This window comes from Lithobates pipiens, unplaced genomic scaffold, assembly GCF_037356315.1.
Source record: "Lithobates pipiens isolate NorthernLeopardFrog02 unplaced genomic scaffold, aLitPip1_a1.2 Scaffold_27, whole genome shotgun sequence".
NCBI lineage: Eukaryota > Metazoa > Chordata > Amphibia > Anura > Ranidae > Lithobates > Lithobates pipiens.
The window spans coordinates 33,734,196-33,756,887 of record NW_027507788.1 but is presented as its reverse complement, the minus strand read 5'-3'; the positions used below and the strand labels follow the sequence as shown (position 1 = coordinate 33,756,887).

Below are 22,692 nucleotides of genomic sequence, written 5' to 3'. Positions count from 1 at the left end.
CTTATTATCCCTCCACTTCATAGCGAGCAAATTATTACTGCGCAAGCAGGCTCTCTCCCCCAGCCTAAGACGGGACTCTACAAGCCGCTGGGGAAAGCCCCGGCGATTAGGTCGCACGGTGCCACATGCTCCAATCTGCTGATCAAACAAGTGACTAAACAGTGGCACGCTTGTGTAATAATTGTCCACGTACAAGTGGTACCCCTTTCCGAATAAGGGTGACACCATGTCCCACACTATCTTGCCAGCGCTTCCTATGTAGTCAGGGCAGTTCTCCGGCTCTACGTGACTATCTTTACCCTCATAAACCATGAAACTACGTGTATAGCCTGTGGCCCTGTCACAGAGCTCATACATCTTGACCCTGTATCTGGAACGCTTGTTGGGGACGTATTGTTTGAATGACAAGCGACCAGAAAACTTAATCAGGGACTCATCAACGCAGACAACTTGATCGGGAGTAAACAAGTCTGCAAAACGTTGGTTGAAGTGGTTTATGAGGGGCCGAATTTTGTAGAGCCGATCGTATTCAGGGTCTCCACGAGGACGACAGAGTTCATTGTCGCTGAAGTGCATGAACCGCAAAATCTGCTCGTATCGTGCCCTGGACATGGAAGCAGAGAACACGCGCATATGGTGAATTGGGTCAGTGGACCAATATGACCGCAACTCACTCTTTTTGGTTATGCCCATGTTGAGGGAGAGGCCCAGAAAGATTTTAAATTCGGAAACCGTAACTGGTTTCCATTGTCTGGCAAGGGCGGACTGGGGAATAGTGGCGATGTGTTGAGCAGCGTACAAATTGGTTTGGTCCACAATAGATCTATAGAGATCTTCGGTGAAAAACAGTGAGTAAAAGTCAAGTGTCGTAAAATCAACTGTTTCCACGTTAATGCCAGGTTGGCCAGTGAATGGGGGAAGTACGGGTTCTGCAGAAGTGGTGGGCACCCAAATAGGATTGGCGAATTCTGCAGGAAGGGCACTATGGGTACGATGGGCCTGTCTTTGTCTTCTTCTTGGTGGCAGCGGGACACTACTTGTGCTTGCCACCTCGCCAGCTTGAACTGCACTTATGGGACTCGCCACGTCACCACGTGTTACTGCAGTGCTGGATGTAGGTCCAGGGTGTACTAGGCCGCTGGTGCTTGCCAGTTCACCAGAAGGATGAGCGGCTCTAGTACGTCTCTGCTCCATACGAGTGGCCTGCGGTTTATGCACCTCAACAACAGAATACATTCGGGATCGGGCACACCTGTCCCTAACAGAGGCCTCATCTCCGTCGTCAGAGCTATCTGTCATGGAGCCGCTGTCCTCTACAGGATCGTATTCTGAGCCTGAATCTGACAGATGAGTGACGTCCTCTTCACTATCTGTCATGCTCAGAAACGTGTAGGCCTCTTCACTAGTGTACCTTCGCTTTGCCATTTTGGGCTCTAAATTTAGGGGTACACTAGTGAGACTCACAGGTAAAAAAGCACCTAGCCTGTCAGCGACTGTTTCAAAACGCTACAAAAAAAACTGTTAGCGATCGCAGGGATCAAGCCTGACTCTGCGAACGCTGCAGTTATGTGTGTTGTGTTTTGTAAGTGACAGTGATCGATCGATACTGCACTTGGGTGGGCTGGGGTGGGCTTGGCGGAGGGGCTAAACGCAGGTGCTAGCAGGTATCTGGGCTGATCCCGCTAACAATGCGTTTTGGGAAACCTAAAATGCTGGCAACGCTAATATAGATCTGATCAGATACTATATTACTAAGGGAGGTGTATGCTTTGCGCGTGGGTGTTAGCGGTACTGGCACTAACCTGACGCTGGGGCGACGCAGGCCTTATCTGACCCTCAAACTTATATCACCCGCCGGGTGATCAGGGGGTTAAACCTTTATTAGGTAATAAATGGCGGGTGCCCTGAAACAAAAAAAAAATAACTAACCAACCAGCGTCACCTGTAACAGTTATATGGTGATCACTGGTGAAAGGGTTAACTGGGGGGCAATCAGGGGGCTATGCGGTAGTATATGGGGGTCCCTGACGCTATAAAAAGCTGCAGCGAACCTAAATACCTACCTGCCTAACTAGCGTCACCTGTGACACTAATACAGCGATCAGAAAAACGATCGCTTATTAGTGACACTGGCAACGGGGGGTGATCACGGGGTTAAACCTTTATTGGGGGGGTTAGGGGGGCACCCTAGAGCTAAAGGGGGCTAGCCCTAACTGCCCTAACAGTTATTACAGTCACAAATGACACCAATGCAAAAAAAAAAAAGAAAAAAAAAAAATGCAATTGGTGTCACTGTGACTGGGGGGGGGCAGGGGTGATTGGGGGGTGATTGGGGGGTGATCAGGGGGGTGAAAAGTGTGCCTGGCGTGTTCTACTGTTAGTGTAGTGTTAGGTGCAACTCACGATCCTCTCTCCTCGGTGCCGGAACGAAAAAGTCCGACACGAGGAGAGATTACATCACTTCCTCTGCCTGTGTTTACATTACAGGAGAGGAAGTGATGTCACCGAGCATTTTCATTCGTCGGGAGCGATCGCGAGGGGGTGGCCATGAATGAATGGCCGTCCCCTCGTCCGGGATCGCTCCCGAACGAATACCGACCGCCCCAGGCACCGGGCGGGGGCCCGGTCGGGCCCCCGACCCGCGGGCAGGCAAGGACGTACATGTAAGCCCTTATGCCTGCCCGTGCCATTCTGTCGACGTACATCGTCGTGCGGCGGTCGGCAAGTGGTTAAAGTGGAATTCCACCCCAAAAAAAAAAAAAAAAAAGAAGAGTAATGTGCTTAAAAAAAAAAAAAATTTGGAGAAAATTACTTTTTTTTTACTCACCTCTAAATGCCTGTTGCTAGGGGGTCCCTCGTAGTCTGCCTCCTTCGACGCCTGGGCTCCTGACGTCACTTCCCTCTTGTCAATCATCTGGCACACGTGACAGGTCCCAGATGATTGCGTGGCCAGCGACGGCGTGTGGCGCGACTCGCGCATGCACAGTGGGAGCCCAACTGTGAAGCCACAGCCGGGTTCCCACAATTGAAATGCCGGCGCTGCTGAGCAGAGGTGGGGATGAGCGGGGCTTCGATCCCCCGCATCGCTGGACCCTGGGACAGGTAAGGGTCTGATTATTAAAATTCAGCAGCTGCAGTATTTGTAGCTGCTGACTTTTTAATTTTTTTAAGTGGGAACCCCGCTTTAAGCTGAAACATTTCTGTGCAGCTCACAGCCAACATACATTTGTGTCACCCACAGTTGCTAAACATTGTAAAGCTGAACTCCGGGATAGGAAAATCTTGAGTGCTTTATGTATTTCTTCCAGATCTGTGCAGTCCTCCAGTGTGAGACTTCCTGTAATAAAGACTGCTCACTGCTCTCTCTCTCCTTGTGCAGGGTGACTGGTCTGGTTTCCGCCCCCTTCCTGTAGTTTCCTGCAGGGAACCTGTAGTGGGTGGAGCCTACCAGGACCCTCTCACAGCTCTGCTTTCAAGGCAGCACAATAAGGATATCACTGCAACTTTTACAAAGTAATATTTTCATTTGCAAAGGTATTTGGTAGGGGTTGCAGTGATACCAAAACCTGCAGGGGCGGCCCCTCCCTGTGTTGGCACACAGGTGCCGCCCCCCCCCCATCCATGCCCCGCCACCCTCCCTATCCATGCGCCTGGCCCCTTTCAGGGTGCTGGGCGCATTAATTCCTATGGCAGGGATTGGCGGGGGGTGTTTTTTGAAGCACTGATTAGAGCCAGAGGCTCTAATAGTCTCCCAAAATAGGGTGAGGGTGGGGTGTAGTGCATTGCGTCCAGAACCCACCCAGGTGTGTTTAAACAGCGAATTAATATACACTGTTGCAACACTGATCCTCCTCCCAGCCAATCGGGAAGTGGGTCTGATACCCATTACCCGATTGGCTGAAAGAGAGGAGCCACACAGAAGACACAGGAACCCGTCCGTCGTCCATAGAAGCCCACTGCCGCCGGAGCCTGCAACCCACCAAAGCCCACAACCTGCAACCCGCCGAAGCCCACTGCTGCCACCAGAGCCTGCTGCCACCAGAGCCCGCTGTCTGATGAAGCCTGCCGCTGCCACCGGAGCCAGCCAACCTGCTGCCATCGGAGCCCGCTGCCTGCTGAAGCTCTCCGCTGCCTGCCAGAGCCCGCAACCCGCCCGCTGGGGCCTGCTTGGGTAAGTCCAGAGGGGGGCTGCTGACTGAGATGCCACCGACCAACGAGAGGGTTGTTTGCGTCCCCCCAAAAAAAAAAAAAAAGCCACCACTGGATTATGGTATCAGTATGAGTGCCGATACCAAGCACTTGCACGAGTATACAAATGCTCCGATACCTGAAACTGAGATTTTCAGGCTTGGTTCTTTCAGTTTTTATTTCTTGCACTGTAAACATTCTTTTTTTTTCTTTTTTTTTTTGGTGGCGATCATCACTTTTAGCGGAACTGTGAAATTGCAGTGGACAGTTAAACACTAACAGACACTTTTGGCACTGTCACTATACTAATGACACTGGCTGGGAAATGAAAGGGATCACCGCACCAGGTAAAAATGTGGATATAGAACTCTCCTCCGAACTGGAACACCAGGTTCCGGTTAAGCATATAGCAACATGAGGCAAAAAGGACTTTCTGGACAGCCGCACTCTGAAATATGTCTTTATTAGTAAAAAGTCCAACAGATACAAGCCACAGCAAAAATTGGGACAAACGTCTTGACGCGTTTCACACTTAACAGTGCTTAGTCATATACCTAAGCACTGTTAAGTTTGAAATGTGTCAACTTCCTACAAAATTTCCTACAAAAATATGATTATATGTTTTCTATCTCAGGGAGAAATAGAACGCGACCATAACATAGAGTAGCCATTCTCAACAAGGGTTCCATGAATCCCTAAGGTTCCCTCAGAAGTTGCTAGGGTTCCCAGAACTGTGACCTCTTATTTGATGGGGCTTGCATAGTTCTGGAGCCAACACCATTTGGCAGTGCCAGCTCCAGGGCACAATGTCCTTTTTAGCTGTCTGTAAGGGCTGGTATTCTGACTGTCCCTGTAAGAGGGATATTCTTCCACCAACCACCAATGTAAGTTGTGATTTTCCCACCGATCCCTGATGAATTTGTTTTATCTGGGTTCCCAAGATGAGAACTTTATTTCAAGGGTTTTTGCAGGGTACACATGTTGAGAAAGTGTCAGGATCAGCGATCAACATGTGTACCCTACAGGAGCCCTTGAAATAAAGTTCTCATCTTGGGAACCCAGATAAAACAAATTCGTCAGGGATCGGTGGGAAAAACACAGCTTACATTGGTGGTTGGAGGACCTTCCATACTAAAGATATGCCTTTACTAAAGCATGTCTCATCTGCACGTAGCTAAAAAATGAGTGTTGTGGTATATCATATACTTTTTTTAAGTCCGAGAATGTCCTTAAGACCCCTCCATCATAAAGGTGGATCAGTCTGGTTATACCCTTCCTTTCCCAAGATTTAATCTTACCGATACTAAGTATTTCAGGTAAGTTTTTGTTGTCCCATAGGGGTGTGGTTTCTAACAGCCCTGAGAAGCCCATTTTTAATTTCACCGCTTTCCAAACCTTACCTACCATTTTAGTTATCGAATTACTATACTGAAAGGAGTCAGCCTCCAGGACCTCAGCTATGAACTCATGCGAGGCTCCTATCATTCTGATCCCTTCTTTTAGCTTTCTTCCTTGCTCCGAGTCGTAACCCGCCAGATGCTGCATCTGCGCCGCCAGGTAATAGTTCCTAGGATGTGGAACAGCCAGGCCTCCTCTATCTATTGGCATCTGTAGCGTCTGGAGTCGTATCCGGGCCGTACCCTTTTTCCAAATAAGTTCTCGAAAAAGGGTATCTACTTTCTTAAACCATTTTTTGCATATCCATACGGGCGCATTATGCAAAACATACAGCAGCTGTGGCAGCCAGATCATCTTGATCAAGCTGCATCGGCCCATAACTGAAAGCGGAAGTTTACTCCAGACGTCACATTTGCGCTTAAATTTATGCAAAAGAGGGATTACATTTTTATTGATATATTGATCGGGGTTCAGTGTCAAGTATATGCCGAGATACTTCAGCACATCCACCTCTCTTACCCTTATCCCCGGGTGCGGGACTGCAGCATCCAGGGGGTCAACTCGGAGCAGTTCAGATTTCTCCCAGTTAATAGCCAGCCCTGAGAGGTTTCCGAAACCTTCTACTAAAGTTACTGCCTGCGTCAGAGATGGTCCAGTATCTCCCAAAAACAATAACACATCGTCTGCGTATAGGGCAATCTTTTCCTGTCTCTCTCCGCTTCTTTGAAATCCCTTAATCCCAGAGTTGGCCCTGATAGCTATGGCTAATGGCTCTATAGCCAATGCAAAGAGCAGAGGGGACAGGGGACAACCCTGCCTTGTCCCCCTGCCCATTTCAATTTTTTCTGAGTACCTACCGTTGGCCCTTACTCTGGCGCTAGGGGCATTATACATCTTTTTGATCCAGCCAATAAACTTTAGTAGCACAGTTTGGGGGAAATATGCCAACGTGGGATAAAATACCTCCACTTCAAAAGTTGCTCACCTCAGATAGTGTAAAGGGGTCCATCTCAGGTATTTACAATCATTTAGGTATGAATTCTAACAACGAAATAGACTACCCGAACTTGAAGAGGAAATGGGAAGAGGATATAGGAGAAATCTTAGATACGCAGTGGAGGAGAATAATGGAATTAGGGCCAGTGACCTCGCTCTCCCCTTCTCAAAAGATCTCACAATTGATGCTGGTGCACAGGGCTTATTATACCCCTAAAAGATTACGTCAGATTGGTAGGAGAACAGATGACAGATGTCCTAGATGTCGGGGACAGGGAGATCTCTTACACATGATGTGGCGCTGCCCGAAGCTCTTTCGATATTGGAGAGAAGTGACGGCGAGTATCAATAGGATCTTTAAGTTAGAAATGGGAATGGACCCGATTTTGTGCGTCTTGGGATATAGGCAAGAGCCGAGAGAAGGGAAATATGTCACGGTGGCAGTGGTAAGATGTCTCTTTCAGGCACGCAGATTGATCGCGCAAAGATGGCAAGCTGAAAGAGCCCCTACAGTAGGAGAATGGACCCAAAGTATTAATGAACTAGTCTGGAAAGAGAAGACTCTGTATGTAAGGAGAGGAAATTATAGAGTATGGAAGGGAATATGGTCCCCATGGATAACCGAGATGGGATATCCTATAGATTAGAATGAATAGGAGACATAGTGGTAGCATATTGAGGTTTATGTGCAAGCGGGTGTAAGGGAGGGATGTGGAGGGGGGTGCGGGAGGGGGGGGGGGATTAGGATGGGTGGGGGTAGGGCGGGTAAGGGATAAAATACAGATAGATGATTGTTGTCTAGATAGGCCTCAGGAAGGCGGGTAACTTTTGCTGGATACTGTAATAGCAAAAGAAAAGAAAAAAACCATTGAAAATAAGAATTATAATCCACGATGATGAGATATGATGCTGAGATAAAAATGAGAGGCAATATGATTGTATCTCAAGCACAGGACCTCTGACGTGAAAAAAAAAAAAAAAAAAGATATGCCTTTGATGTCTACTTTTGTGTACGTGCATTACTTTGCGCTATTAAATAATCTTTTAATACTACACTGAGATGTTCCTCCCTCCTTTCCCCTTTTGCCCCTGCAAAGTGCGCAGTCTATGTGCCATTAGTTAATCATCCTCCTTGGTGTCTATAGAAAAAGGGTTAGGAGGCCTGGTTTCCATATTACGCTTCCCAAAACAAAAGTGAGCTAGCGGACTATTACGGTACATATAAAAATGTAGATAACAAAGTAATATAAGCAGAATAAAATTCAGACAAAATGTATTTAAATAGTAAAACCAATTCACAACATATAAGCTAGTACAAGTGGTGACATATTTATACTAGTTTCGCTCGAAATGAACTTCTTCAGGAAATATATACATCTGTAAAAAACATAAATATAGTACATTAAATAGGAGTTTATTAACCATTTACAATATTACAAAATATAAAAGGGAGGTAAATAACGCACAAAGTGGCTCTTACCCCCAAACGGTGTACCAACACAACGCCTAAAGGTCCCCGGGAGGTATTAAAGACGGACAGGTCGGTATCCTGGTTACCCTATTCCCCAAGAGCTGCTGTGGTGGCCCTGGCAAAAATGTATGCTTCTATCATGGATAAATGATTGTAAGAATATCACTGCTACAGCATATTAAGACTAATAATATACAATGTGGTTGACACTACAAATCAAACACTAACAGCGCTCAATTTCACAATCTGAATGATTACTCAGATCTCTAAAAGTGCTTTCAAGTAAAACTCTTATTGTAACAACATGAATCACATTCCAGACATATTTATCATTTATCAGTTAAAAGAGTCCTTCTAGCGCAGAGTAATGTAGATAGAGAAATGCCTTCCACTGTGAGGCTGTATTTCAAAAACAGGAGATGTCTGTCCTACACCATCACCGTTTCCACCAGCGTGCATTCCCACATAGATGGCCGCTTACCAGAACACCTCTGCAAACAGGCCTGTATATACTGGGTCTTTCAATGTCACTGATTCTTCAATGCTCCTTACTCCTCCGCTCTCTAGCACAGTCTCCTCATTACACGTAAGCATGTACGGATACACAAGGGGACTGGTATCATATTATACCCTTTATTTAAGTTACCCTCTCCCCTGTTTACATAGCGTGCTTACATGTACAAATGATAAAAACAACTTTAAAAGCGTGTCAGCACAGCTTCACGAACATCTCAAAGCAGACCGATCTTTCCTCTAAACTGTCTGCTGGTAGAGTCCCGTGATTCAGTAGCTGTTGCCGACCATATACCTCGCGTGACCACACACTGACGCGTTTCGTGATTACATCTTCAGAGGGCCGTCTGTTTAAAAGTTTAAAACCAATCTTACAAAATATAATTTTACTGAAAGGGTAGTTGATGCTTGGAAGAGACTTCGAGCACAGGTAGCGAGTCAGTCAACAGTAGATTCAAATATTTTTGGCATAAACACAAATTTATACTCAGACAAAAAAAAAAGAACAAAAAAACAAAAAACATATTGGTGTGCAGGTACATCCAATCTTTAATTCCGCCCTGCCATTGCGAGTGCGCCGCTGGCGGCGCACTCGTGTGCCGGTCGGGACCCCCATGAGTCCGGTGGTGGGTCCTGCGGACTCGATCGCCATGGGCATACTCGCGTTCATCTCACGGGGCGGCTGAACTGGAAAATGCCGTTGTAAACAGCATCTCCCCGTTCTGCCTAGCAACAAGTGACGCTGATCTCTGCTCTATGGGATTGGAGCAGAGATAGGTGTTCACTAAAAGAAAGCCCAGCCCCCAATAGTTAGTAACACGCCCCTAGGAACACTTAACCCCTACACTGCCACCCACTGGTTAACCCCTTCACTGCCAGTGTCATTTACACAGGAATCACTGCTTTTGTTTAGCAGTGATTGCTGTATAAATGACAACGGTCCCAAAAATGTGTCAAAAATGTCCGATGTGTCCGCCATAATGTCGCAGTCCCAATAAAAATCACTGATCACCGCCATTACTAGTAAAAAAATTATTAATAAAAATGTCATAAAACTATCCCCTATTTTGTAAATGCTATAACTTTTGCGCAAACCAATTAATAATCGCTTATTGCGATTTTTTTAACCAAAAATTTGTAGAAGAATATGTCTCGGCCTAAACTGAGGAAAAAAAATGTTTTTTTTATATATTTTTGGGGGATATTTATTATAACAAAACGTAAAAAAAAATTTGTTTTTTTCAAAATTGTCGCTCTATTTTTGTTTATAGCACAAAAATAAAAACCGCAGGGGTGATCAAATACCACCAAAAAAAAAAGCACTATTTGTGGGAAAAAAAGACGTCAATTTTGTTTGGGAGCCAAAGTGGTCTGGTCTGAAGCCAGCAAAATGGTCCGGTCTGTAAGTGGTTAAGGACAAACATGTCAAAAAAAACACATGGAAAGTAGGTTATTGTCAGAAACCATGAATCAGACAGACAGAAGTACAATTAAATCACACTTGTTTATTAATAAAAATTAAAAGGTAAATAGAGAAAGCGTAGTCAAAGCATAGCCAGAATCCAGTAACCGGATCGAGTAGTCAGCCAGGCCAGAAGTCAGGGATCCAAGTAGAGCAACAGCAAGCAGGATAAGGAGCCAAAAGGGATGTCAGCAAGCCATTCTTTAAACAAACCGCAGGAGAGGGTTTCTTGTGATGTGACCAGGGCGAAGGCAGAGGTAAAGTGAGCTGGATGGCTTTAAGTAGGCAGGTCAGATGAGCATCATCAGGAACAGCTGGTAACTGTGGAGAGAGAAGAGAGCTGGCAATTAACCAACAGCTATGCAGCCAGCCCAGAGAAGGAAGGGCTAAACCAGCCCTGACAGTTATATGGTTTTCAATGGCACAGAAAAAAAAAGCAGAACATGTTGCATTTTTCCTGCACTGGGCTGTACTGGAATGCTGTAAAACGCATCAAAAACACACTGGAAAGCACAGGAATGCACCTAAATGCACAAAAAACACACTCGAACACATATGTCCTTGTTTAACCTCCCTGTCAGTTTTCCAGAGTGTGGCTTGGGGTTACATTTCACCACCGCTAGCGGTAATCCCCCAAGCCACACTCTGGATCGTATCTCAGGATCCTGGTACAGGTTACTTGCCTTGTCCCCAGGATCCTCCGATGTCCCCTCTGTGGCTGTGTGCTCCGCCCTTGTGCCTCTGTGTGCCAGGCTCCGTTCCCTGCGAGCATCACAACGCACAGGGCGGAGCCCAGCGGCAAATTCGAAATATTAAAAATTCATAATACATACAGTACACTGTAATATTATTTCACATTTTATATTATACATAATGTTTTTTCTTCCTGGAAACTCGAGATTGTCCATAGCAACCAAAAAGTGTCCCTTTACATCAAAAGTGGTTTTAGACCAGCTAGAAAACAGAAAATTAGAATCACTTGCAGAAATGAGCAATAGTGATCTGTGGGAAATTTATTTTATTATTATAATATTATTATTTTTTATAATTATTTATAGTTATTTATTATATTATAATTTAATTATAATGCCTATGTAAACAAAGCATTTCCCCATTCTGCCTTGTGACATGACAGAGATCACTGCTGCCTGTCATCCAGAGCAGTGATCACTGTCATATGAGTTGTAGCCCATCCCCCCACAGTTAGAATCAGTCCCTCGATTTTTGCTGGTGGCCCGCGTTTGCGGCGAGGAGAGGCAGAGCAGGGAGATGCCTATGTAAATAAGACATTTCCCTGTTCTACTTAGCAACATGACAGATATCTATGATCACTGTCATGTTGTAGTGAGTCCATCCCCCCTACAGTTAGAACACGCCTAGGGAACACACTTAACCCCTTGATCGCCCCCTATTGTTTAACCCCTTCCCTGCTAGTGTCATTTATACAGTAATCAGTAGCTCTGATCGCTGTATAAATGTCAGTGGTCCCAAAATAGTGTCAAAAGTGTCCGATGTGTCCGCCATAATGTCGCAGTCCCAATAAAAATCGCAGATCGCCGTCATTACTAGTAAAAAAAAATAATAATAATAATAAAAATGCCATAAATCTATCCCCTATTTTGTAGACGCTATAACTTTTGCACAAACCAATCAATATACGCTTATTGCAGTTTTTTTTTTTTTTTTTTTTACCAGAAATACGTAGAAGAATACATATCGGCCTAAACTGATGAAGAAATTATTATTTTTTTTATATATTTTGTGGAGATATTTATTATAGCAAAAAGTAAAAAATATGTAGAATAATACATATCGGCCTAAACTGAGGAAAAAAAATGTTTTTTATATATATTTGGGGGATATTTATTATAGCGAAAAGTAAAATAAATAGCTTTTTTTTCTTCAAAATTGTTGCTATTTTTTTGTTTATAGCGCAAAAAATAAAAGCCGCAGAGGTGACCAAATACAACCAAAAGAAAGCTCTATTTATGGGGAAAAAAAGGACATCAATTTTGTTTGGTTACAGCGTCGCACAACGCTGTGGCAGCTAAATCGACGCAGTGCCGAATCACAAAAAAAAAAAGCTCCGGTCAGGAAGGGGGTAAATCTTTCCGGGGCTGAAGTGGTTAAGGAGAATCTTTGAAAAAGGATGTTACCTTACTGTAAACTTCCCTGTATTTCGCAGCAACATAGGAAGTATTATTGCAACTCAGCAGCATGCGTATATATATATATCTCAACATCACCAGCAAGGTCCATAAGAAAAGCAAAGATTTGGGAAAACGTCAACAACTGCAAAATCCAAGTAAGTAACATAATGACTTGTACATCCTTTCATATTTTATTACATTTATAAAAAACAAAAAGCAAAAAAAAAACATACGGAAGGAAAGAAACAAATGTGATACAAAAACTGATGTTGATTTACTAACAGCAAATGGGCAGTTCTCTTTGCAATGGAAGTTGCACTTTGCAAGGGAATTTTACCCAGAGTTTTGTCATTGCATGTGGTGATGCTTGCTAACTTTCGTCATTCGATACTGTGCTTTTTTTTTTTTTTTATTGTTTTTTTATTCCTTGAACGTGATTGGGTATTTTTTGCAAAGTTACATTTCCCCACATTTGCTAGGCTCTGGAGAAAATGCCCTTGCAAAGAATAACTATCCCTTGTGATATGAACTGCCTATTTGTCTTTAGTGTATCAAGCCCATTCTGTTTTCTGAGCTGGTGCAAAAGAGAGACAGAGCAATTGCTTACATGTAGATATCTTTAAGCTTACATTATGAGTTTATACATAATTGAAAAAGGCAGTAGCCACAGTTATATTTAAGGATTAAAGTTTCAGGTTGCGGCAAATTAACTTATCAATAGTGTTATGAGAGCGAACCTATGTATTCATGTCATTGAAAATGTAACCAAGTGAGATGGGGAGGTTTTCCAACTGAAGTTAGAAAGCTATATTCTGGGGTGGCACAGTGGTGTATGGGCGGCACAGTGGTGTATGGGCGGCACAGCAGTGTTGGGCAGCACAGTGGCGTAGTGGGTAGCACTTTCCCCTAGCAGTAAAAAGGGTCATTGGTTTGAATCCCAACCATGACACTACCTGCCTGGAGTTTGCATGTTCGCCCTGTTATTTGGCTTCTGTCCAAAATTGGCCCTAGTATATGAATGTGAGTTGGGGACCTTGGATTGTGGACTCCTTGAGGGTAGTGACCAATGATAGAGTGCAATGTATGTGTGTAGCTCTACGTAAATTGACGGCGCTATATGGATACCTTAAATAAATAATATATAATAGAGGAGTATCTTAATGAGACACAATTTACTGGGATCGGGACAATGGTAGACATGCACACTCACTCAGGATGGACTGGTGTCTTTATTCAACCTTACTAACTATGTAATTATATTATTTTATATCCATGCCTGACTGCATACATTCTACACTAAGGTAATAAATTCAATATACAACTCCACTATTTATAATATTTTAAGACTAGACAGTGAAGTATAAATCATTTAATAAATAAAGAGGAAGACGGTCTTGGCAATTTTTGCCTTTAGTGTTTTTATGTTTATATTTTATATCATGTATGTGATATATTTAACATTTTATTTCCACTGAAAAATACATTTATGACTAAGAATCTTTACCTAGTTTGGGTTATTATTACCATTGGGTTTAATTGCTAGTAAGTACAGTATCTCACAAAAGTGTGTACACCCCTCACATTTTTGTATTTTATTCTATCTTTTCATGTGACAACACTGAAGAAATGGCACTTGTCTACAATGTAAAGTAGTGAGTGTACAGCTTGTATAATAGTTTAAATTTGCTGTCCCCTCAAAATAACTCAACACCCAACTAAACTGCTGGCAACAAAAGTGAGTACACCCCTAAGTGAAGATGTCCAAATTGGGCCCAAAGTGTCAATGTTTTGTGTGGCCACCATTATTTTCCAGCACTGCCTTAACCCTCTTGGGCATGGAGTTCACCAGAGCTTCACAGGATGTCACTGGAGTCCTCTTCCCCTCCTCCATGATGACATCATGGAGCTGGTGGATGTTAGAGACTTTGCGCTTCTCCACCTTCCATTTGAGGATGTCCCACAGATGCTCAATAGGGTTTAGGTCTGGAGACATGCTTGGTCAGTCCATCACCTTTACTCTCAGCTTCTTTAGCAAGGCAGTGGTCATCTTAGAGGTGTGTTTGGGGTGGTTATCATGTTGGAATACTACCCTGTGGCCCAGTCTCCAAAGCAAGAGGATCATGCTCTGCTTCAGTATGTCACAGTACATGTTGGCATTCATGGTTCCCTCTTCCCACTTTAATATTCTCGTGTCATTATTCTACAGAAGGTTCTTGGCTTGGAAATTGACACATTGCTCCATAAACTCTTTTAACCAGTTCTATCCTTTGACAGCCTTAGTTTTAGTTAAAGTGGTTGCTGCAGCAGAAGGTTTCATGGTCACACAGGTCAATGGACACACAGAGCTGTTGTTTCGTCAGATATGGCAACCCATAAGAATTTGTAATGGAAGTGACGTTCCACCGCCGCCATCTTGCTACACCCTGCATTCATCCATAATAAGGATACAGTGGCAAGTGGACATCTTGTTACACCCATCACAGTCTAGCGTTTCACACTTATTTTTAACAGTAAACTCAGCTTATATCATGAAATACAAGATTTAGAAGTCAGACTGCTTGGATGTTGATTTTTGAAAGCAGCGGTGTTCTGTCAGTTTAGCAAACCTGTGAGATTAGCAGGCTTGCTGCTGCTATTAAAATTCAACATCAAAACAGCGTCACAGAGTTCTAACTACTGTATTTCACGATATAAGCAGAGTTAAGTGGTAAAAAACAGTGTTAAAGAGGAAGTAAACCCTGATGGGTTTACTTCCTCTTTCATTCCCTGCAAAGGCAAAGCATAATGGACTACAATGCATCGCATAGTAGTCCATTATGTGTCACTTACCTGGCACAGGAGCCAGCGATGTCACCGCTGTCCCCTGTAGTCCGGCGCATCCATCTTCTCGGTGGGGTCTCGCAGCTCCGCCGCTGTCATTCGGCGAAGCCGCAATGACGTCACTCCCGCGCATGCGCACGGGAGCCGACACGCGCTGCATCTCTGTGATTGATGATGCCACGCTCAGGGGTGCCTGTCTTCGGGCAAATATCTCCTAAACCGTATAGGTTTAGGAGATATTTCTTGGACCTACAAGTAAGCCTTAATCTAGGCTTACCTGTAGGTCAAAGTTGGTTGTAAGGGTTTACAACCACTTTAAATACAAGACTGCAGTGGGTTTAACAAGATGTCCACTTGTCGCCTTCTTACTGTATCCTTACTGTGGACGAGTGCGGGGAGTAGCAAGATGGCGATGACGGAACGTCACTTCCGTTACAAATTCTGACGGGTCGTCTAATCTGACGAAACACCGGCTCAGGCTAGAGCATAAATAAGTTTCCCATAGTAAGTGGCTTGCTATGGGAGCAATCAGAAGGGGGTGGAGCCAAAAAAAGCTGGTGGTAAACCCCAGAAGAGGAGGATCGGGGGCTGGCAGGTAAGTATAACATGTCTGTTATTTTTAAAAAATCCAGGTTTACAATCACTTTAAGAAAGATGTTTACAACATCACAGAACTTTCTTATGAAAGTCAAATAAAACCTGAAGAGTAAAGAAAAATGATTTCACTACAACCAAAATCAAGGAACCATTAATTATAGCACATGTGGAGGATCTATGTTACCAGAATGACCAGCACACCAAGATTCAAGTAAGAATACTCCTTTCTCTTGTATTTTGACAATATTTGCTTATCCTGGATTTCAGCTTTAACCACTTCCATACAGGGCATTTTCACCCCCTTCCTGCCCAGACCAATGTTCAGCTTTCAGCGCTGTAACAATTTGAATGACAATTGTGTGGTCATGCTACTTTACCCATATGGAATTTTGGTATTTTTTTCCCCCACAAATAGAGCTTTCTTTCTGTGGTCTTCATTTTTTTTTGCGCTAGGAACAAAAAAAAGAGCGACAATTAAAAAAAAAAACACAATGTTTTAAACTTTTTGATATAATAAATATCCCAATTAAAAAAAAATAAAACATGTCTTCCTCAGTTTAGGCAATCGGTGTTGCAATTAGCTGTGTTTTTCCGCGTTTGCGTTTTAGAAGCATTTAAAAAAAATATATACCATGTTTATCGGCGTATAACAAGCACCGGTGTATAACACGCACCCCAAGTTTAGGAGGGAATTTAAGGAAGAAAAATTTTAGGAGGGAAATTTAAGGGAAAACTTACTTACATTTAAATGCCCATCAATGCAGCCTTATCAGTGTCCATCTGAAGCCTTGTCAGTGTCATTTGCAGCCTTGTCATTGCAGCCTTGTCATGCAGCCTGTCCTCATTGCAGCCTTGTCATGCAGCCTGTGCATCGTTGTCCCCTCAGTGTTAGGTTTTATTTTTAAAAATGGCGCCGCCGAGATGTCCTGTGTATCTCAGCGGCGCCCGTCAGTTCTCGGCCGCCTTCGGCCATACTCGGCGGGTTTCGGCCGCCTTCGGCCGTACTCGGCGGCTTTCAGCTGCTCTCGAAAACCGCCGAGAAGGGCCTAAGGGGGCCGAAAGCCACCGAGAAAGGCCTAAGGGGGCCGAAAGCCGCAGAGAAAGGCCGAAGGCAGGCGAAAGTCTGTGAGAAGGGCTGAAGGCGGCTGAAAGCCACCCAGAGCCCAGAAATCGTGGAGGATCTGCGTATAACACGCACCCGCAATTTTCCCCTGATTTTAAGGGGGAAAAAAGTGCGTGTTATACGACGATAAATACAGTATATATATTTTTTTCAAAATAGCCAAAAATTAAAAATGCCTGTAAACGAAACATGGCAAAATGTGGGTTACCGCCGCTTGAAATGCCTCTAAACACAGCTTCTGAACACATTTTTTTGCATTCCAAAAAAAAACCTCTAAGTTCAACTGCCTAGAAAGGACTATAAACGTGTACATGTACAGATAAGATAAAATAGAGGAGAGTTCAGGAGCAGTTGAAAAAAAAAGCCCAACTGCTCGTAAATGTTCGTTTACCAGCAGCAGTGTACAGGAAGACTTATGGTGACAACCAGCGATTCCGTCACTTTAGAGGGATTTCCTTTCACTTCCAGCTTTGTCTATGGGACAGGAAGTGCAAGGGAAATCTCTCTAATGGGAAAGAGATGCATGAAAAAAAAAAAAAAAAAAAAAAGGTTTTGCCTTTAGTTCTATTTTAAATCTTCTCCATGCTATTAAAAAAAAAAAAAAAAAAATAAGCATTTAAAATGATTAGGCCTTTATAGTTGAATTTTGGGATATGCAAGTATTGTCTAAAAACAGGAAAAATGTGTATTCGTACTTGATTCGTAGTGTGCTTTGCATATTTCTTCCATATCTGTGCAAAAAAACAGTGCGAAACTTTGCAGGATTTTCCTGTCATAAAGACCAATCATTACTGCTCTCTGTCTTAGGTGCAGGGGGACTGGTCTTGGCTCCACCCTCCTGCTTTCTGCAGATAACCAGTAGTGGGTGGGGGTGGGTGGGGGTGGGTCCCTCCCACAGCTTTCATCTCTGCACAGGCCATGTATAGAAAAGCGATAATGTCATCACTACTTTCACTACTTTTACAAGGTAATAATACCTGGGCTTGTAAAAGCACTTAATGCCGGACATGTTCACTGCCGGAAAATGTTTTTGTTTTGTTTTTTCGTTTTCGTTTCATTCATTTTTTTTATTTTTTTTTCATTTCATTCTTTTTTTTTTCGTTTTTTGGATCATTCGTTATGATCGATATTCGTTTTTTTAAATAAATTTGTGACTTTGGATAAATTCGTATTTGTTTTGTTCACTAACAGGCTGTTGGTGAATGTAAGGAATACAGATTGATCCGCAGTTACAATGATCCAAAATAACAAATGCTGGATAATTCGTAACTTCGGATAAACTCTGTTACGCTCACCAACAGCCAAATTTGAAAGGGAATTTCAATACATATAATTTAATAGGTTATAACTATTATTATAGGTTTTATTATTATTATTATTATCATCATCATCATCATCATCATCATCATCATCATCATCATTTTAGAATTTTCATTGTTTCAGATTTTCCAATTTCGTATTTTTGTTCTTTCGAATTTTTGTATTTTCGTTCTTTCTGACTTTCAAATTTTTTTATTAAAATTTTTTGTGAATTACCAATTTCAGATTTTCGTTCTTCCGAATTTTCGTTCTTTTAAAAAATGTGTTTTTGAAAAAATCGTTAAGCGGTCTTTTGTTAATTCGTATTTTTCCGAATTAACAAATTTTGCTGAAAAACTAATTTGGAATGAAACGACTTGCACATGTCTACTTAAAGTGGTTGTAAACCCTTACAAACCACTTTGGCCTACAGGTAAGCCTAGATTAAGGCTTACCTGTAGGTCCAAGAAATATCTCCCAAACCTATAAGGTTTAGGAGATATTTGCCCGAAGACGGGCACTGCTGTCTACGGCGCATGGGCCGTAGACAGCGGTGCACAGGCGCACTGAGCATGGCATCGTCGATGACAAAGATGCCGCGCAATGCCGTGCGTCTCGGCTCCCGTGCGCATGTGCGAGAGTGACGTAATCGTGGCTTTGCCGAATGACAGCGGCGGAGCAGTGAGACCCACCGAGAAGATGGATGTGGCGGACTACAGGGGACAGCGGTGACTTCGCTGGCTCCTGTGTCAGGTAAGTGACACATAATGGGCTACTATGCGATGCATAGTAGTCCATTATGCTTTGCCTTTGCAGGGAATGAAAGAGGAAGTAAACTCATCATTGTTTACTTCCTCTTTAATGCACACACAATGGATTGTTATCCATTATAGCTATTAAGGAATTTATTTGACTGAAAGTTTTTTGTGCCCGGAATTCAACTTTTATTAATTTTGTTTAATAAACCCAAATTTTGCAGTCAGTGCCTTTTCACTGTGCTCACAGCAAAGCAGAATTTAAGTTTAGTCTAATGCCTATTTCATGTTTTATATAACTCTACAAAGCTACATTTCTAGATTGATTATTAAACCTTTCTGTTTTCATTTACATTTTGTAGCATTTCTTGATCCCAACTTTGTTTTGGGAGAAAGATGGATTTCACAGTGCCATATCCAACTGCTGATGTCACTCAAGGAGAAGCTGTGAGCAACTCTGTCACCAACAATATATCCATCATTATGCCAACCTATAATGACTATGATGAAAGACTGAGATATGCTCTCCGTATCATCTACATAATTGGACACTCTTTGGCTTTAGTGCTCGGGACATTAGGGAATGGACTGGTTATCTATTTCACAGTCTTCAAGATGAAAAGGACCGTTAACATTGTGTGGTTTCTCAATTTAGCCATAGCTGACTTCATCTTCATGTTTGTCCTCATATTCAGAATTGTCACCGTAGCCCTATATTTTAATTGGGTTTTTGGTGGCTTCATGTGTAGGATGAACAATGCTATTTTCTTCATCAATCTTTATGCCAGCATCTTCCTGATCACCGCTATCAGCATTGACCGTTGCATCTCCGTCACATACCCTGTTTGGTGCCAAAATCACCGAACTCCGAGGCTGGCATCATATGTGGCCCTGGCAATTTGGTTTCTAGCAATCATTTTCAGTCTGCCGTATTTCATATACTTAGACACAAAGGTCATTGGCAAGAGAACGGTCTGCACTTACAACATTGAAGACAAAGATGTTGCAAAGGCAATAGATATAAGTCTTACCATTTCAAGATTCATCTTCAGTTTTATCATTCCTTTAGTTGTTATCATCGCATGTTATGCAATCATTCTGTTGCGTATCCGAAGAAAGCGCATGACCACATCTAGCAAGCCATTCAAAATTGCTGTAGCCGTTATCATTGCATTCTTTGTCTGCTGGTTTCCCCTCCATTTATTCTTCTTCCTGGAACTATCTTTGGATTATGGTGGCAACCACCATCTCAAGTATGTTGTACTCATCGCAATACCACTCTGTAAAAATCTGGCTGTTATAAATAGCTGTATCAATCCTATTCTCTATGTCTTCGTTGGTCGGGATTTTAAAGAAAAGTTCTGGAGATCCTTCCAGTCGATATTTGAGAGCGCTTTCATGGAGGAACCAATCCAAGCAAGCTCCAGGAGCAAGTCAAGGTCAACTGCAGATTCTCAGCTGTTGTAAAATGAAAGGACACTTGAAAAATGAGATATATTATTTACTATATAAGCTGATAGAACCTAAGCTTTTTTTTTTCAAAACATTTGTATACAATTAGAGCTAAGGAAATATACTTGTTTTTATTAGAGTTGCCAGGGTTGGATCACATCCCACAGAAAATACATAGTTACATAGTTAGTAAGGTTGAATAAAGACACCAGTCCATCCAGTTCAACCTGAGTGAATGTCTACAATTGTCCCTATCCCTGTACATTGCACTCTCACATTGGTCCCTACCCTCAAGGAGCCCACAATCCAAGGTCCCCATTCATATACTAGGGCCAATTTGGGACAGAAGCCAATTGCATGTCTTTGGAGTGTGGGAGGAAACTGGGAGTACCCAGAGCAAACCCATGCAGGCACAGGGAGAACATGCAAACTCCAGGCAGGTAGTGTCATGGTTGGGATTCAAACCAGTGACCCTTCTTACTGCTATGTGAGAGTGTAAAATTGCTGTATCATTAAATTAACACAGCAATTTACATTTGTTAAAGGAGATGCTGGTTTACTAATTGGAATACTAATCAGCACCATGTTAGGACAAGGCTAATGAAACAACTACTGAATTGCAAGGGCTTGAATGCTTTTGGATTTTCCACAGCCATATTCCATAGTTATCAGGGATATTCACTAAACAATGAATCAAAAGACAGGAAGGGAAATTAGGGATTTTAGCGGTGCTAATTAACAAATATAATTAATTAAAGTACAAAATTTGTAATACAAAAATTTATTAAGTTTGAAGTTAAAATCAGTAGCAAATTCTGCTTAAAAAGTACAGGATAATACAATACAGTGGTTGTATTATCCTGTACTTTTTAACCACTTTCAGACCGGACCATTTTGCTGGTAAATGACCAGAGGTCTTTTTACACTTTGGCACTGCGCTGCTTTAACTGGTAATTGCGCGGTCATGCAATGTTGTACCCAAACAAAATTTGCGTCCTTTTCTTCCCACAAATAGAGCTTTCTTTTTATGGTATTTGATTGCCTCTGCGATTTTTATTTTTTGCGATATAAACGTAAAAAGACCGCAAATTTTGAAAAAAAATGATATTTTCTACTTTTTGTTATTAGAAAAATCCAATAAACTCAATTTTAGTCGTACATTTAGGCCAAAATGTATTCAGCCACATGTCTTTGGTAAAAAAAAAGTCAATAATTGTATATTTATTGGTTTGCGCAAAAGTTGTCACATCTACAAACTAAGGTACGTTTTCTGGAATTTACGCAGCTTTTAGTTTACGACTGCCTATCTCATTTCTTGAGGTGCTAAAATGGCAGGGCAGTACAAAACCCCCCCAAATGACCCCATTTTGGAAAGTAGACCCCCTAAGGAAATTGATAAGAGGCATGTTGAGCCCATTGAATATTTTATTTTTTTGCCTCAAGCGATTGAATAATGACAAAAAAAAAATTTTTTTTTTTTTTTACACAAAGTTGTCACTAAATGATATATTGCTCACACATGCTATGGGCGTATGTGAAATGACACCCCAAAATAAATTCTGCTGCTTCTCCTGAGTACGGGAATACCACATATGTGGGACTTTTTGGGAGCCTAGCCGCGTACGGGGCCCCGAAAACCAAGCACCGCCTTCAGGCTTTCTAAGGGCGTACATTTTTGAGTTCACTTCTCACTACCTATTACAGTTTTGAAGGCCATAAAATGCCAAGATGGCACAAAACTCCCACAAATGACCCCATTTTAGAAAGTAGACACCCCAAGCTATTTGCTGAGAGGCATGTTGAGTTCATGGAATATTTTATATTTTGCCACAAGTTGCGAGAAAATTACAAACTTTTTTTTTTTTTTTTAACAAAGTTGTCACTAAATGATATATTGCTCATGCATGCCATGGGCATATGTGAAATGACACCCCAAAATAAATTCTGCTGCTTCTCCTGAGTACGGGGATACCACATATGTGGGACTTTTTGGGAGCCTAGCCGCGTACGGGGCCCCGAAAACCAAGCACCGCCTTCAGGCTTTCTAAGGGCGTAAATTTTTGAGTTCACTTCTCACTACCTATTACAGTTTTGAAGGCCATAAAATGCCAAGATGGCACAAAACCCCCACAAATGACCCCATTTTAGAAAGTAGACACCCCAAGCTATTTGCTGAGAGGCATGTTGAGTCCATGGAATATTTTATATTTTGCCACAAGTTGCGGGAAAATTACAAACTTTTTTTTTTTTTTTTTTTTTTTCACAAAGTTGTCACTAAATGATATATTGCTCACGCATGCCATGGGCATATGTGAAATGACACCCCAAAATAAATTCTGCTGCTTCTCCTGAGTACGGGGATACCACATATGTGGGACTTTTTGGGAGCCTAGCCGCGTACGGGGCCCCGAAAACCAAGCACCGCCTTCAGGCTTTCTAAGGGCGTAAATTTTTGAGTTCACTTCTCA

At 42.5% G+C, this 22,692-nt stretch overlaps 2 protein-coding genes across 2 annotated transcripts in view; both read left to right on the top strand.

Annotated features, from left to right (window-relative positions):
• The window catches only part of LOC143933753 (chemerin-like receptor 1), a 445,780-nt gene that overhangs the window by 370,434 nt on the left and 52,654 nt on the right, over nucleotides 1-22,692 (top strand). The gene's annotated exons all lie outside the window — the stretch shown is intronic.
• Nucleotides 12,230-21,257, top strand: LOC143933748 (chemerin-like receptor 1). The gene is made up of 2 exons (XM_077456745.1): nucleotides 12,230-12,333; nucleotides 19,135-21,257. Exon 2 carries the CDS (start codon nucleotides 19,169-19,171, stop codon nucleotides 20,237-20,239), a length of 1,071 nt encoding a protein of 356 aa, XP_077312871.1. The 5' UTR covers nucleotides 12,230-12,333; nucleotides 19,135-19,168; the 3' UTR covers nucleotides 20,240-21,257.

Coding starts and splice junctions, on each gene's coding strand:
- LOC143933748 (XM_077456745.1), top strand. CDS start 19,169: ATGGATTTCACAGTGCCATATCCAACTGCTGATGTCACTCAAGGAGAA.